At 32.4% G+C, this 17,527-nt stretch overlaps 1 protein-coding gene across 1 annotated transcript; it reads left to right on the forward strand.

The window, feature by feature from the left end:
• Positions 1-3,049: 3,049 nt before the first annotated feature.
• Positions 3,050-3,997, forward strand: LOC110148830 (olfactory receptor 2AJ1-like). The gene has a single exon (XM_020911037.2). The coding sequence runs from the start codon at positions 3,050-3,052 to the stop codon at positions 3,995-3,997; it is 948 nt and encodes a 315-aa protein (XP_020766696.2).
• Positions 3,998-17,527: the final 13,530 nt, after the last annotated feature.

Here is a 17,527-nt window from a genome sequence, read left to right on the forward strand (position 1 = left end):
TATCAATGTGAGATGCTAATCACAAGATTCTCTTAAATTGGAGAGGCAGCAAGAAGAGGCAGAAGTAAGATCATCCTACAATAATTCCTTGGGGCATGATGTGGTATCCTGAAAAGTCTGCAGGGCAAGAAATGTGTAATGGCAGTATCATTGGCTATTTCAAATGAAATTGTGAACAGCTCTCCTGATTGATTTCAGAATAAGAAGCAACAAAGAACATTACTTTACCCTGTCACACAGATCTATACGTGTGTAAGTGTGAGGAAGCCAATCTAAACATCTTCATTCAACATGCAGAGTTGGTTTCTCTCCCAGAAAGCCTCTAATTTTAACAGATACTGAGCAAAACTGAGTTTCTGGTTCACTTCATTGAAATTTACATCCAATTACCTGATTATATTCTCTAAGGTCCTGTTTATTTCTCTATCTCTCTCTGTCTCTCTAGTATATAATGGCTTAAATGTATATTTTAAATATAACAAATAGCAATATATGAATGATAGAAATTCTAACACACTAATCATAGAAACAAAAATAATAATAATAAGAAAGAATAACCTTTAGTTTGAGTTTTTGCAATGTGTCAGTATTTGGTGTGTATGTGCATGTATGTATAGACTACATGTATGTATGTATTATTATGTAATAATGCAGGTGTGTATTATTTAGTGTATTGTCTAATGTGTTTCACTTAATCTTCAAAAGATTAATGTGAAAAATGTACCACTATTATCCTGACTTTATAGAAATTCATTTCAACTCAAACTTCATCATTAATTGGTGTTTTATATCATGAAAAGACATAAAAGATATGTGTTTACATTGTAATTTCTTGTCTCTTCAAAGCATTAGAAAAAATTTAGGTTATATTTCTATTTTTTATATTTATGATTAATATCTTTATCTGAGTCAAAAGCACACCTGCCCTCAGGCTAGGTAATATCTATCATACAATTTTCTACCCATATTCCATATCAACTTCTTAAAAATGAAAACTTTTATTTCATTCATTTTTAGGGCAATTCAATTTATAACTCCTGTATGTTCAATGAAAATCTATTTAGTTTATCAAATTGTTTATAACAACCAGTTATTTCAAGTCAGTTGCACACCAACTAAGTCTGATATTTGAAGTTTTCTGAGAGAACTTATAATTATTTCATCAAGCAAGTCACTGATATTATGTTATAGAAAATTTAAAAAGTAAAAATGGCAGTGTCATACAGTGTAAAATATAAATCTTCAGATTTAGTATTTCCCAGGATTTCCAAATTAAACACTTTTCAAAGTAAGTATTTTTCAGAAAGAAATGACTTGGTGTTTTTGCATTTGTTTACATTACAATGATAACTTTAATGTAAATACAAGATGTTTGAACATACAAATATTTCTTTCACATATAAATGTGCAGTCTTACCAAGATTAATGAATAACTGACCTCTAGTTAAATGGAAATATAAAACAATATTGTGTGTGCTTAATTTTATGATAAATCTAGTAAAGAATGGCAAATAATTTGATTTTATTTATAGTGTATTTTGAAAATCCTGATAAATGCAAAATGATAATGATTAGAATGTAGTACATTCATTGAGTAAAGAATACAAAGGTCTTTTTATTTCCTTTGAGGGAGGATTGAAATATGGCTGTGTTTTTAGCTAAAATAAAACCTAAAAGTGATAGCATTTTCTACGATTCATCTTCAAGATTCTTCTAGAAAATACAGGGATATAAACTGCATTGCACATCTCTTTTCTGAAATTTAGCATTATTAAACAAGGAAATGTTGATGCTAGATGGAAAGAAACTTTATGTTGGGTAAAAGTTGCACAAATGTGGAAGGGGCTAAGACATGTAATGCATATGTCTCCACTTTGAACATAAAGCAAGGAAACTCATCACTAGAGCATTCCTCTTTTGATTCAAGAATAAAATTTCATTCAAGATCCTGGCTGTCATACAAGACATTTTTTCATCATTCTAGCATCTTGGGAGTATGTTTCCAGATCCTTGATTGATTGTTTATGCAATAAGTTATAAAAGAGAGCTGTCAAAGCTTTAGGTGCCTCATAGATATTGGCAGGACAATAGAAGTAGGATGATAAAGGAGTTAGTGAATGTATTATGGAGTGTTTCTAGTACCTGAAGACAAAATAATAAACAATCTTGTGGAGACAACGCAAACTCTCTAAAAATGTAAATATAATTGATACATCATCAGAAACCTTTGATAACAGGGACCAGACAAACATAAATCAATAATTTTTTAAAATAAGCATTTGAGAACTTATGATGGTACAGGGACTCAGTGTGAGTAGACTAGACATTACCCATACTCAGTACTAAGATGAAGTATTAAGTTTTGAATCAGGATGATTATAGGAAAAAGGAAAATCAGGAGGACAAAATTATTCCAGGTATGAGAAAACATCAACAACTTTGTATACAGACATATTGAATTTCAGTTGTCAGTAACCACTAATGTTCTAGACTTATGATCAACTAGTTCTTGGCAGGCACCACTGCCTGAAATCTGAATCTACATCTATATGGAATTTTTACTGAGTTAGTAAGTCAAACCAGTAAAAACAGTCAGGACCACATTTACATGCATATATCCTGCAAACCTCATTCATATGCTGATCATTTAAAACTTGTAAAATTGTAGTAAATTGATTCTAAAATTTCAAGGAATTCAATGTAAAATCAGAATTTGTTTATTTCATAATGAAAAAAAAAGTTGTCTATGGCTGATTCATATTGATATTTGGCAGAAGACAACAAAATTCTGTAAAGCTATTATCCCTCAATTAAAAAATAGATAAATTTTTTAAAAGCAGCTAATTTAATGGATAAACATCATATTACAAAAAATATCCACTTCAAAAGTTGCCTGAAATTCCTTTGGTTTTAATTGCAAAATACACATCAGTAGCTCTCATTTTCACATACAGCTAAGTGTAAACAAGTTTGAGATTCACACTACTTTTCCCCCCTTTTCTGTTTAGCTCTAATTTGATTATTTATTTATAGGTAAAAAAAGGAATTCATGATGGGGCATGAGAACAACACTTTTAGCAATGACTTCATTCTTTTGGGACTCTTTACTTCTTCTCAAGCAAGTCTGGTATTCTTCTCTTTTATATTCACCATTTTTGTTTTGACTGTAACAGAAAATACAGTCATGATTCTCATCATCCACAGGGAATTACGACTTCATACTCCAATGTACTTCCTGCTTAGCCATCTCTCTTTTATGGATATCTTGCATATTTCCAACATTGTTCCCAAAATGATTACTGATTTCCTGTCAGGCAGCAAAACTATTTCATTTGCAGCTTGTGGCATCCAGATATTTGTATCCCTCACCCTCTTGGGTGGTGAGTGCCTTCTCCTGGCAGCAATGTCTTACGATCGCTATGTAGCCATCTGTCACCCACTGCGCTACCCCATGCTTATGAATGACTATGTCAGCGTTCTCATGGCTGGAGGGGCCTGGTTTATTGGGATAATCAACTCCATAGTTCACACAGCTTACACACTTCACTTTCCCTTTTGTGGCTCGAGAGTCATTGACCACTTTTTCTGTGAAGTCCCCGCCATGTTGGTGTTGTCCTGTGTGGACACAACACGCTATGAACGAGGAGTTTATGTAAGTGGCATCATTTTCCTGCTTATCCCTTCCTCTCTAATCTTTGCATCTTATGTCCAAATTCTCCTTACTGTCCTCCAAATGAAATCATCAGAGGCTTGGAAAAAGTCATTTTCTACTTGTTTCTTCCACATGATTGTAGTCATAATGTACTATGGGCCTTTTATTTTCACATACATGAGACCTAAAAAGTATCACACACCAGGCCAGGACAAGTTCCTGGCAATATTCTATACCATCCTCACACCATCTTTCAACCCAATTATCTACAGCTTTAGGAATAAAGATGTTCTAGAAGCACTGAAAAATATGCTTAAAAGTAACTTTGTCCAGAAAAAACAATAGAAAAAATGCTTGAAATACCTGTTCTCTATTTCCACAGTTATATTTAGATGATATCTGTTATTCATATCTCTGAAAAGATAATAAAAAAATTCTTATCTCTTCAACTGTAGAAAGAAGCGGATGTGTTCCAAAATCCTGATAATGATAAAGTTTATCACAGGTATTTGCCTTACAAATACATTTATCTAAAAAATATACCTTCCTCTCTATGGTACTAATTATAATTGTCAGTCTCTAATAGAAAGTCAAATATGACTCAATGTTTTCAATTTTGTCCCACTAAAATTATAAGAATGTGTAAAAATATTTTATAATAAAATCACATTTTATTGAATATACATATGTGTGTTAGTCGATCAGTTGTGTCTGATTCTTGTGACCCCAGGGATTGTAGCCCACCAGGCTCCTCCTTCTGTGGAATTCTCCAGGCAAGAGTACTGGAGTAGGTTGCCATTCTCTTCTCCAGGGGATCTTCCCAACCCCGGGATCGAACTTAGGTCTCCTACTTCTCAGGCAGATTCTTTACTGTTTGAGCTACCAGGGAAAATAATTTTATAAAAAGTTATGTGATTCTCTCTATATATTTATGTAGATATATTTGTATATTTCATATACAGAATATACTTATATATTCCATATAAATATATACCATGCATATATTCCAGTAGATTTGGAATGAATATATATATATATATATATACACATACATAAAAAGAGAGAAAGAAAGCCACATAAATTTTTAAATTATATTACAAACACTACAATGTTATTAAAAGTTTAAGGTAATGTTCATCAAAGGTACAAATTACCAGTCTGGAGATAGGTACTAGGGATATACCAAAGAGCATTGTAATTATATGAAAAAAAAGATACATTTTATATTTAAAAGTTGTTAAAATAGTAGATTAAAAAACTTCTCATCACTAGGAAACAATTATAATTGTGTGTGATGGATTTTAACTAAGCTTATTGTGGTAATCTTATTGCAATATATGCATAAATGAATACATGCATGAAGTTTTGCAATACACACACACACACACACACACACACACATGTATATCAGAACATCATGTTCTATGCCTAAATGTAACATAATGTTGTATGTCAATTATATTCCTGTAACACAAAGATAATGAAATATATTATTATCATTAAAATATATTCTATTCTGGGCATACTGCTTATAATATTAAAATAATGTTAATATATGATATTCATTAAGTGGGCCTCCCTGGTGGCTCAGCAGTAAAGAATCTGCCTGCCAGTGCAGGAGAGGTAGGTTCAATTTTTGGGTTGGGAAGATCCCCCAGAGAAGGAAATGGCAACCTATTCCATTGTTCTTGCCTACTCTCTCCTCACCTCAATTGAGGAGGAATTTAGTGGCCACAGGACTGGAAAAGGTTAGTTTTCATTCCAATCCCAAAGAAAGGCAATGCCAAAGAATGCTCAAACTGCCACACAATTGCCCTCATCTCACAGGCTAGTAAAGTAATGCTCAAAATACTCCAAGCCAGACTTCAGCAATACATGAACCGTGAACTTCCAGATGTTCAAGCTGGTTTTAGAAAAGGCAGAGGAACCAGAGATCAAATTACCAACATCTGCTAGATCATCAAAAAAGTCAGAGAGTTCCCAGAAATCATCTATTTCTGCTTCCTTGGCTATGCCAAAGCCTTTGACTTTGTGGATCACGATAAATTGTGGAAAATTCTGAAAGACATGGGAATACCAGACCACTGACCTGCCTCTTGAGAAATCTGTATGTAGGTCAGGAAACAACAGTTAGAACTGGACATGGAACAACAGACTGGTTCCAAATAGGGAAAGGATTACATCAAGGCTGTATATTGTCACCCAGCTTATTTAATTTATATGCAGAGTACATCATGAGAAACGCTGGGCTGGAAGAAGCCCAAGCTGGAATCAAGATTGCTGGGAGACATATCAATAACCTCAGATATACAGCTGACACCACCCTCATGGCAGAAAGTGAAGAACTAAAGAGCCTCTTGATGAAAGTGAAAGAGGAGAGTGAAAAAGTTGGCTTAAAACTCAACATTCAGAAAACTAAGATTGTGGCATCCAGTCCCATCACTTCATGGCAAATAGATGGGGAAACAGTGGAAACAGTGGCTGACTTTATTTTGGGGGGCTCCAAAATCACTGCAGATGGTGACTGCAGCCATGAGATTAAAAAACACTTACTCCTTGGAAGGAAAGTTATGACCAACCTAGACAACATATTAAAAAGCAGAGACATTACTTTGCCAACAGAGGTCTATCTCGTCAAGGTTATGGTTTTTCCAGTGCTCATGTATGGATGTGAGTTGGACTATAAAGAAAGCTGAGCACAGAAGAATTGATGCTTTTGAACTATGGTGTTGGAGAAGACTCTTGAGAGTCCCTTGGACTGCAAGGAGATCCAACCAGTCCATCCTAAAGGAGATCAGTCCTGAGTGTGCATTGGAAGGACTGATGTTGAAGCTGAAACTCCAATACTTGGTCCACCTGATAAGAAGAACTGACTCATGTGATAAGACCCTGATGCTGGGAAAGATTGAAGGCTGGGGGAGAAGGGGACGACAGAGGATGAGATGATTGGATGGCATCACTGACTCAATGGACATGAGTTTGGGCAAACTCTGGGAGTTGGTGATGGACAGGGAGGCCTGGCATGCTTCAGCCCATGGAGATGCAAAGAGTTGGACATGGCTGAATGACTGAACTGAACTGAACCTGGGGGAAACAAAAAGTTAGAATTATATAAAGCGACAAATCAGTACAAATGTATCTGTCACTTGGCCCTCTTCTGGAAACTTTCGAAATCTGAAAAGACTTCACAAACTCCATTTGAAAAATGTTTGACTAATAAATCAGAATATTTATCTTAAAAAGCTTAGTGAGGTAACAGAGAACATAAACAACTATACAGAATTAGAAAATCAATATAGGAACAAAATGAAAAGTTCAGCAAAATTTGAAACTGTAAAAGAGAACCAAACAAATCTAACCCTAGAACTGAAGAACACAGTTATTGAAATGAAGAAAAGCAATAGAGACTAAACAGCAGACTAGATCTAGCAAAAGAACTATCTATGAGATCAGAGATTACCAACAGGAACAATAATAGCAATGACAAAAACTGTAAAAAAGAATGGAAAAAAACATATAGCACTTATAGGATAGTATAAGTCACTAATGTATGCATTATAGAAATCCCTAAAGGAAGAAAGAAAGAGAAAGGGAGGCAAAAGTTTATTTAATGTAGTAAATGAAAACAATATAGAAACTGTAAATCTGGGGAGGGAAGTGAACATCCAGATCCATGAAACTCAATGAACTCAAAATAAATTAAACATAAGGAAATCTTCCCCTAGACACACTGTAATTCACAAATGAAATATTTAAAAAATCTAAGCTGAATCAATATTACTCCTTGTCAAGTAAAACATACAATTAATTAACTTACTGAAAACTATCAGAAATATAAGAACACAAGTTATAGTCTGCAATAAAATTTATTGTTGAATATTTTCTCAATATCATTGGACCAAAGTAAATAATATTATTTTCATTAGATAGTTTATTACATGAAAAAATTATCAATCTAATTATAATTATTACATGACATTTTTTATAATTTAATGGGTTTTACCAAAAGAATGACAATTTCAAATAAATTATGTAAACTTAAAAAAATTAAAAACTATTCTTACATAGTGTGATGTTTTAAGAATCTCTGCTCACATGTTTTGTTAAATTAAACACATTCTATTTGATTTATTAAATTTTTGGCCAATATAATCATAATAGGAAATAAATCAGTATATGCAGACATATCAATACTGTGCACTTACTGAGTAACAATATATAAAATATATGATCTAAAAATTTAGAGTCATAATAGTATTGAAAGAATCTGAATAAATAAGTGGTGTCTTTCCGCACCGACTAATACTAAATACACCAGGGAAAATGTCTATAGAAGTTATGCGAACTCCTACCCAGACCTTGGCTTGTGGCCATCCTCGGCTTCTACTGATTTAACTGATATTATGTAAGTCTCGGTGGATATTCCTAAGTGCCTAAGTGGATGGAAAAAAAAAGAAAAAAGAATTAAATTGAGTTTCAGGTAAAGGAGGCCTAGAATCAAACCACTGTGACCCCTGAGTTTCAATAAAGGCATTTAAAATGTCAGCTGTAGAGATATGAATATTAATATATTTGTTTAGAAATTTTTCAAAGAATTATACTCAGGAAATGACTTTGCTCCCATGAAGTTTGGACTGATTTCATCTAATCAAGCCAGTGAGTGTGTGAAAGTGCAGATATAATAAAAGGTACTAATTGTATTTTTATTTCTATTTGCCACCGAAGAGAAGGGACACTTCAGCAACTGCTTAACAGAAGTTTATTCAGAAGTAAGTACTTCTGCTTATACTAAGCAATACAGCCAGGCCTGCTGTTAGCCAGAGAATTCAAAAAGAAAACTTCATTTGACTGAAGTTAGTTTCACAAGGTATACAAATATTTTATACTAGATTGTATATCCTTAAAAGTAAAAAACTATATGGGCTGTTCAAACACTTGCGAACATTTTTTAAAGACATAAAGCTCTGTTTAAATCTAACATTTGTTATCATATAATTCTGACTATTAATCTGAGTGTGAATGACTGTGAAAGGATGGTAAAATATAGCAAAACTGATAAAGACAGTTGTTGATATTGTTTATAAACTACTCTTCTAAATTTATGGGGAATAATGCATGGGTCTACATTCACCTATACCATATACTGAAATATGATGGAAAATAATAATGATATTTTATAAAACATACAATAAAATCATATAAATTCAAATAGTACTTCAAATATGAGATTTATGTGGTTGTAATTGAAATAAGATATGCATAGAAAAAAAAAAGAAATTCAACTAATAAACAATATTCATTAAAGAAATGAGAATTCATTGTATCCATAGGCTATGATATATCCTTTGCACATGGGAAATATTGTAGCCAAGAAGGGAATGTTTTAAAAGAGCATAGGTAACACAAATCATAATCTCTAGGAGTAGAGATGTTTTCATGCAAGCACACTATATAATAACATGGAAGCTGATTTTATTGTATTAACTCCTTTGGCAGTGTTGATTACTGTTTGGATTGAAATCATTCAGGACTTAAGGTAATCAGTTTAGGAAATGAGTGATACAATATACATAAGAGTTGGTTAAGCTAAGAAATAGAGGTTTTAAATGAAATTTGACATTAAGTGTGTGATTGCACTTTTTAAAATACTGTTCAGCAAAAATTGTACAGCATAAAATGAACAACAAAAAGTAGTTTTCTATCTTATTCATAAATGTGATTTCTGAAAGGGAAGTGAGATGAAGTTTTTGGAAGAGACAGAGCCAAATCATATTCAGCATGCTCTGGATGTGCTCAGGTTATATTTGAAGAATAATATAATACTTAGGGAATCCAATCCTCAATAAAGTTTATAGAGGGTAGCCTTTCTTATTTATTATTAATTTTAATTTTTGATTTATGAATGAAGATTCATTACATGGTAATGTTGCAACCTTAATATTGCTTCCTACTCATTCTTTCACCCTAAATGAACTCACAATTTCTAAGTAAAACCTAAAAATTACTTGTCTAAATTTCATATCGAAGTATAAGATGGAATAAATAGTGAAGGTAAACAATAATGGCTATTGTTACCTGTCTGTGGATCTATTTTGATCATCCGTATCCATAAATTCTATAATTTGAAAGATAGCTTCTAGAAATAAGCTAGCTATTAACCATATGTTTAGTTATAATTATCCTTTTTTATACTTTTAAACATAAACTGTATAATTGAGGTGTCTTATGCTTTTAACTTGTACATTTTATTTATTTTCACTTCTTATAAATAAATATTGAGCAAAAATATCTGAACAAACAACCTTGCATAATTTTGTGAATATAAAATGGGTTGTAGCATACAGAAATAATTTGAAAACATGCAATTGTAGTTAATGACAAGTGAGGTGAATGAATGTTGGTTATGAAAATGATATTTATAAAGACGCTAACATGTAGAGCTATTCTCAGTGATATTTTACACCCTGGCATACACTGATTTTTATGTTTTATCTCCTAGATGGCCTGTAATATTCCATGTTTCTCTGTACCTGTTCTACTTAAAAAATACAGACTCAGATATTTATACTCTTTATGCTTACAATTCTTGTAAGTAGATAAGATAAAATTGTATCTAGTTTTAAACTTAAACTCTCTTTCATGTACCTGTGTATTAAAACAGAATAAATACATTCTTATTGCAAGACAAAATTGAAAAACATATTATTATAATCAGTTTCTGTCTTTCAAAATATTTGTTAATTACTAGTTTACCCAATAATGCTTATTCACCACTGTAAAATTTCACTGAATAATATGAATTAGGACACACAAGCATATAAACACAAATATTCTCTGTGTATTTAGATCTCATTATATGTAAAAATATAGTTCTCTAATTACATACTTTAAAACTTAGAAATACACATTATTTGAATACTAAGTACTATTAGTAAAATCTCTAAATCAGTTAATTAATATAAGTATTTATTCACCCTTGGCTCTTTGGCAAAACTTCCTGTGGAAACACTTGAAGGAATATAAATCTAATGTAAGTCTCTATAAAAGGATATTGTATAGAGTTATGCTTATCTATAGTCCAGAGGACTCTCTTTTGGGTAATATGATTCTGATCCTATGAAAGTCATTTTACAGTGTTGTCAATTCTAGATAAATGATGGAAATACAAAATAATTTTATTGTAGACATTTATGACCAGTCAATTTTTAGGAACTATAATTGACTTCTTGTAGCTAATGTATATAGTATAATTGATCTAGTAACCTGGTTTACTGGTTTCCCAGCCCTAAACATGTTGAGTAAGGAAGGTCATTTGGGGAAAGGTCTAGCAATTTAGTTTACTTCAGACATCTTGAGACGAGAGGTTATCCAAATTTCTCTAAAACCTGGTGGAAATTGTCTTTGTGATTTAAGAACTTGTGAAAGTCTGATCTGAGATTTCTTATAACACTTCCAACAAAGCAAGTTTAAGAAACATTGTCAGATAAACCCATAGTCTTACTGTATCTCTGTAAATAGTCGCGCCAGTTTTCTTTTCTAATCAAGACTATTTCATTGAGAAGAGTTTTGATCTAAAGCAAGGAGAGTGTAGGGTACAAAAATCTGTGCTTTAGTGGAAAACTCTGCCTTGTCTAGGCTCTAGAGGATGCTCTTCTGTGTTTTCCAATTCATTCACTAGGTCACTATATAGTTGTAAAGAGCTCACTTAACATATTCATGATTCTATGCTTTACCTTTTTTTTAATAATAAAATTATGATTTTTAAAACTTTGTTTCATAACATATGAATCACTGAAAGGTGGATTTTTAAAGTATTTCACTTCCAACTCTAAATATAAATATAGGGGGAAGTATAGGGGAAAAAATGTTCTACATTGAATTTGATGCATATTGACTTTAAGAAATGGCTATACATAATTCGGGCTTCCCTGGTGGCTCAGATGGTAAAGCGTCTGCCTGCAATGCCGGAGACCTGGGTTCGATCCCTGGGTCAGAAAGATCCCCTGGAGAAGGAAATGGCAACCCACTCCAATATTCTTGCCTGGAAAATCCCATGGATGGTGGAGTCTCATAGGCTACCGTCCATGGGGTCGCAAAGAGTCAGAGACGACTCAGCGACTTTACTTACTTATACATAATTTATTTTGAAATTTGAGTAGCATTTTGGATGGTTTTAATTATCATACAGAATGTGTATATCTATAATCTGAATTACTCAGACAATGATATAATTGTTTCTTTCAAGTGAAATCTAGGAAGAGAGAATTTTGTTTTGGGAGCAAAATATTAACTGTATTTCATTTAAAAGTTTTGAGAGACCAATTTGTGAAAACACTTTAAAACTGGTATGTATGAGAAAGTAGAGAAATATGTCGAAGTGAGTTAATTATGAACACTGAAATAGCTTTGTGTTTTAAGACGTATTTCATATACATTCTTGACTTTCTACCACCTATATAGAATTATATTTTAATGACTTCAATTTATTTTTTTCTTTTGCCGTTTTCAGTTCTTTATTGTTTGTCAATAAAAAGTAACCCACCCTTACTTCAGGTTTATTTTCACAAATATTTAATATGTAATAAATCAGATAGGAATGGGATGTGTTCACATAGATAGATAGATTGGTAAGAACTAACTGGAAATTTAGTTCTCTAACAATATATTTTAAAGTAAAGTCACTTCAAATATCTGAATCTTAATTTTGTCATTGATAAAATATCGGTGGTGGTGTCAAGGTCAGGAGAGGGTAGTAAAGATTAAATACAGTTTAATTCTGGAACATATCCTGATATGTAGCAGGTGCCAACCTACAGAGATGATCAATACAAGTTTAAATTTTTATCTTCTCTTCCATATATGACATGGCCCCAATATTTTTTTTCTTCTAGCATTTTCCTCTTATGTTTAATGTCATTAATGCTGATGCCTCGATTGCAATATTTCAGAAAGATTTTAAAAATCAAAGAGATCAAAAATGTTTTGTAAATGGAAATGTTATTTATTGTTTTTTCAGTGGATAAAACCCCAAAAGTTATGTTTTAAAAAGCTAGTTGACTTTATTTTAACCTAGGAAAATGTCCTATTAACTTTAGAGGTAGAAATACTCAAGGATAATATTCAGCAGTTAAATTGCTTCCCTGATGAATGCAGAGGTCTTTTACGTAACACTGCATGACAGAATGTTAGAATACTCACACATGAGTAACTAAAACATTGCTCCAGGGTCAGTCACAACACATGGGATAAAACATCAGATATGATGTGTCATTCATCGCTTCCCTTGTTTATTTTTTCACCTTCAGAATGTAATAATATTAACTACTCGATAGAAAATGCATGCAATGTATGTGTTAGCAGCTCAGCATGTCCAGCTCTTTGCAACACCATGAACTGTGGTCTGCAAGACTCCTCTATCCATGGAATTCTCTAGGCAAGAATACTGGAGTGAGTTGCCATTTCCTTCTCCAGGGAATCTTCCTGACCCAGGGATTGAACACAGGTTTCTTGCATTGCTGGCAGATTTTTTATCATCTAACCCATCAGGGAAGTTCAAAATACATGTGATGGGAATGATCACACCTCCATTGTTAATTTCAAATATTATATTTTAACTTACTCTTAATTAAGTTACTTATTTAAAATATACTATGGGATCAAGTTCATATCCTATATGTTTCTGAACATAAGTGGCATTTATGAAGAAACATTTCTCCCACTTTTTCTTTTGCAAAGCTGTCAGAGACCAAACAGTATTCAAAGGTTGATTCTTCTGTATATGTCCATAAACCTGCCATAGGTTTGAACACTGTATTTGGAACTTAAAATATTACATAATTTCAACTATATTTGAATTATATTTTTGATTTTTTTGTGTGGTAAATATGCTTACCATAATTTTTTACCATTTTATCCATATTTAAGAGTACAGGTCAATGATAAGTATATTAACATTATTGCACAAACATTACCCACATCACACAGGACATTGTTATCTTACTCAACTGAAACTCTGTACTCATTAAAGACTAACTCTTCACTCCTCTCGTGTGCCAGTCTTTAGCAACAACCATTCCACTTTCATCTCTATATGTTTGACTACCCTGGGAAACTCATATATGTGGAATCATGTGTATGGGTTGTCATGACTGTCTTACTTTACTTGACTTAATATCTGCTAGCTTCAGCCACATGGTCACATGTAGCAGCATTTCCATCCATTTTAACACAAAATATATGTATACATATATATATATATATATACACACACATATAGATATGTATATATTAAGTTTAGTAATTAATCTGTAAATGGACATTTATGTTGCTTCCACCATTTAGCTATTGTGAATAAAGTGACAAAAAGCATGGGTATATGGATATCTGTTCTAGATTTCACTTTCATTTATTTTGGAAATATACTTGGAGGTGGAATTATCTTGTCATATGGTGATTCTATTTTTTTTTTTTTTTTTAGAAATTGCAATAGCATTTTCCTCAGTGGTTACACCATTTTGTGTTTCCTCCAACACTGCATGTGTTCTAATTTCTTCACATCTTTGCCAAAATTTGTTATTTTCTGTTTTTTTTTTTTCCTACTATTCCCCATGCAGTAGGTTGGTATCTTATTGTAACTTTGACTTTAATTTCCCTAAAATTTTTGGTATTGAGTATCTTTTCCTCTGTTTATTGGCCATTTGTATATCTTTGAAGAAATGTTTATTCAAATGTGTCCACCATTTAAACATTTTTCTGTTGTTGTTGAGTTGTAGTTCTTTACATACTCTTTGTATCAATTCATTATCTGGTATACATTTTGCAGATATTTTCCATTTTATGTGTTGCTTATTCACCCTTCTGACAAAGTTCTTTGATTCACAGAAGCTTTTTATGGAATACATCTATATTTTTATTGTTACACATGCTTTCAGTGTTACGACTAAGAATAAATAGCTAAATCCAATGTTATGAAACTTTCATGTTTCCTTCTAAGAATTTACAGTTTTAGCTCTATAGTTAGCTATTTCATTCATTTAAACTAATTGCTGTGTATGCTGTTAAGATAATGGACCAATTTTAATATATACATATGGATCTGAAGTTTTCCTAGCAATATTATTGAAAGAACATCCCAATTGTAGGTATGAATGAGAAGTGTCAAAAAAGTCATTCGATCACATATGTGAAGTCTTTTTCCTGATATCTCTAAAATTTTGGTTTTGTTTTTCTTTATATCAATACTATAGTCTTTGTTTTTATAGCTTTGTGGTAAGTTTTGTTCAGAAAGAGTGAATTTTCCAAATTTTATAAGATTGCTTGGGCTAGCCCATGTATTTGAATTTTTTAATGAATTTTAGAATGTATTTCTTCTATTTCTTCAACTTCCTTTTGGGATTATGATAGATATTTTATTGCATCTGTTCTTTGCTTATAGTAGTATCAGCATTTTAACAATATTCAGTTTTCCAACCCAAAGGCACAGAGCACTTTTCCATTTATTTGTCTTTGCTTCAGTTTCTTTAAGCAGTGTTTTGTGATTTTCAGTGAGCAAGTTTTCTGCCTTCCTTGTTAAGTTTATTTCTAATAATTTTATTCAATTGTATCATACTGTTAATGTAATTGTTTTCTTAAATTCTTTTTGGTATATACATAATATACATTATTAGTGTACAGAGATGCACTGATTTAGTATCCTGCAACATTGCTGAGTTATTAGTCCTAATGGATCTTCATTTTCTACACATGAGATAATGTATATTTTCAACCATGATGATTTCACTATTGTCTTTATAGCTTGGATTTTGATTTGTTTGTTTTACTTGCTTAGAGGTTCTTTTAAGTACTTTCAGTATTATATTAATCAGAAATGACAAAAAAGGACTTTCTTGTCTTGTTCTTGATCTGAAAGAAAGATTTTAGTCTTCCATCATTGATTATAGAGTTAGTTGTGAGTTAAATTTTTAATTGTGACATTAGTTTATACCACTTTAGTATTTTATTTAAGTAAAGAAGAACATGATCTTAGTGGCCAACAGAATGAGCCAATGGTTTCATCACCCACTCCTCCTGATTACTAAGGCATATATTTTAAAATATTTTAGCACATTTCCCTCTATTTAGCAATACATTTTTCACCAATATGCTTATATTTAATACTTACTAAATACCAATACCACCTCAACTCTTCTCCCTGGCTACTGTGAACAAAGACATTTCTCTCTATATACCACCATCTCCACCTCTTTTGTGTGTGTTACCATCATTTCAACATAGTTATATCTGACTTTGCATCTGCAGTGACTAGGTTGACAACATTATTTAAGCTTCCACTATAGATTGCTATAATAGAAGAATATAAATTCTTTTAAAATCATATTTTAGTGTATATTTCTCTGTATACAATTCTTCTCTTTATTGGTATTTTTACTATCAAGACATTTTTAGAGCTATGTATTTATAGGCAATGTTGAGAATATTCAGAAAACATATTCAAGAAGACATTTAAAGTCCTAAAAAAGTTATTTTGCAATATAGTATTTCTCATTTATTTTTCTGTTTTCTATTCATGATATTTCAATATAGTGACTCATGTATATCAATACTGAAAGTATTTTTCTTTGATGATATTAACTCTTTATTATTTTTTATATGCATTTCTAGGAATGACTATACATATATGTTGGTTTCCTTATATTGCTTCTCTAATTCTCCTGTCCCTTCAATATGGCAACATAATTAGATGTTTGTTGCTGTTCTATTTTATTTTATTTTATTTTATTTTATTTTTTTATTTTTTTAATTTTTATTAGTTGGAGGCTAATTACTTTACATCATTACAGTAGTTTTTGTTATACATTGATATGAATTAGCCATGGATTTACATGTACTCCCCATCCCAGTCCCCCCTCCCACCTCCCTCTCCACCCGATCCCTCTGGGTCTTCCCAGTGCACCAGGCCCGAGCACTTGTCTCATGCACCCAACCAAGGCTGGTGATCTGTTTCACCCTAGATAATATACATGTTTCAATGCTGTTCTCCTGAAACATCCCACCCTCGCCTTCTCCCAGAGTCCACAAGTCTGTTCCATACATCTGAGTCTCTTTTTCTGTTTTGCATATAGGGTTATCGTTACCATCTTTCTAAAGTCCATATATATGTGTTAGTATACTGTAATGGTCTTTATCTTTCTGGCTTACTTGGCTCTGTATAATGGGCTCCAGTTTCATCCATCTCATTAGAACTGATTCAAATGAATTCTTTTTAATGGCTGAGTAATATTCCATGGTGTATATGTACCACAGCTTCCTCATCCATTCGTCTGCTGATGGGCATCTGGGTTGCTTCCATGTCCTGGCTATTATAAACAGTGCTGTGATGAACATTGGGGTGCATGTGTCTCTTTCAGATCTGGTTTCCTTGGTGTGTATGCCCAGAAGTGGGATTGCTGGGTCATACGGCAGTTCTATTTCCAGCTTTTTAAGAAATCTCCACACTGTTTTCCATAGTGGCTGTACTAATTTGCATTCCCACCAACAGTGTAAGAGGGTTCCCTTTTCTCCACACCCTCTCCAGCATTTGTTGCTTGTAGACTTTTGGATAGCAGCCATCCTGACTGGCGTATAATGGTACCTCATTGTGGTTTTGATTTGCATTTCTCTGATAATGAGTGATGTTGAGCATCTTTTCATGTGTTTGTTAGCCATCTGTATGTCTTCCTTGGAGAAATGTCTGTTGAGTTCTTTGGCCCATTTTTTGATTGGGTCATTTATTTTTCTGGAGTTGAGCTGGAGGAGTTGCTTGTATATTTTTGAGATTAATCCTTTGTCTGTTGCTTCGTTTGCTATTATTTTCTCCCAATCTGAGGGCTGTCTTTT

This window comes from Odocoileus virginianus, chromosome 3 (assembly GCF_023699985.2).
Source record: "Odocoileus virginianus isolate 20LAN1187 ecotype Illinois chromosome 3, Ovbor_1.2, whole genome shotgun sequence".
Classification (NCBI taxonomy): domain Eukaryota; kingdom Metazoa; phylum Chordata; class Mammalia; order Artiodactyla; family Cervidae; genus Odocoileus; species Odocoileus virginianus.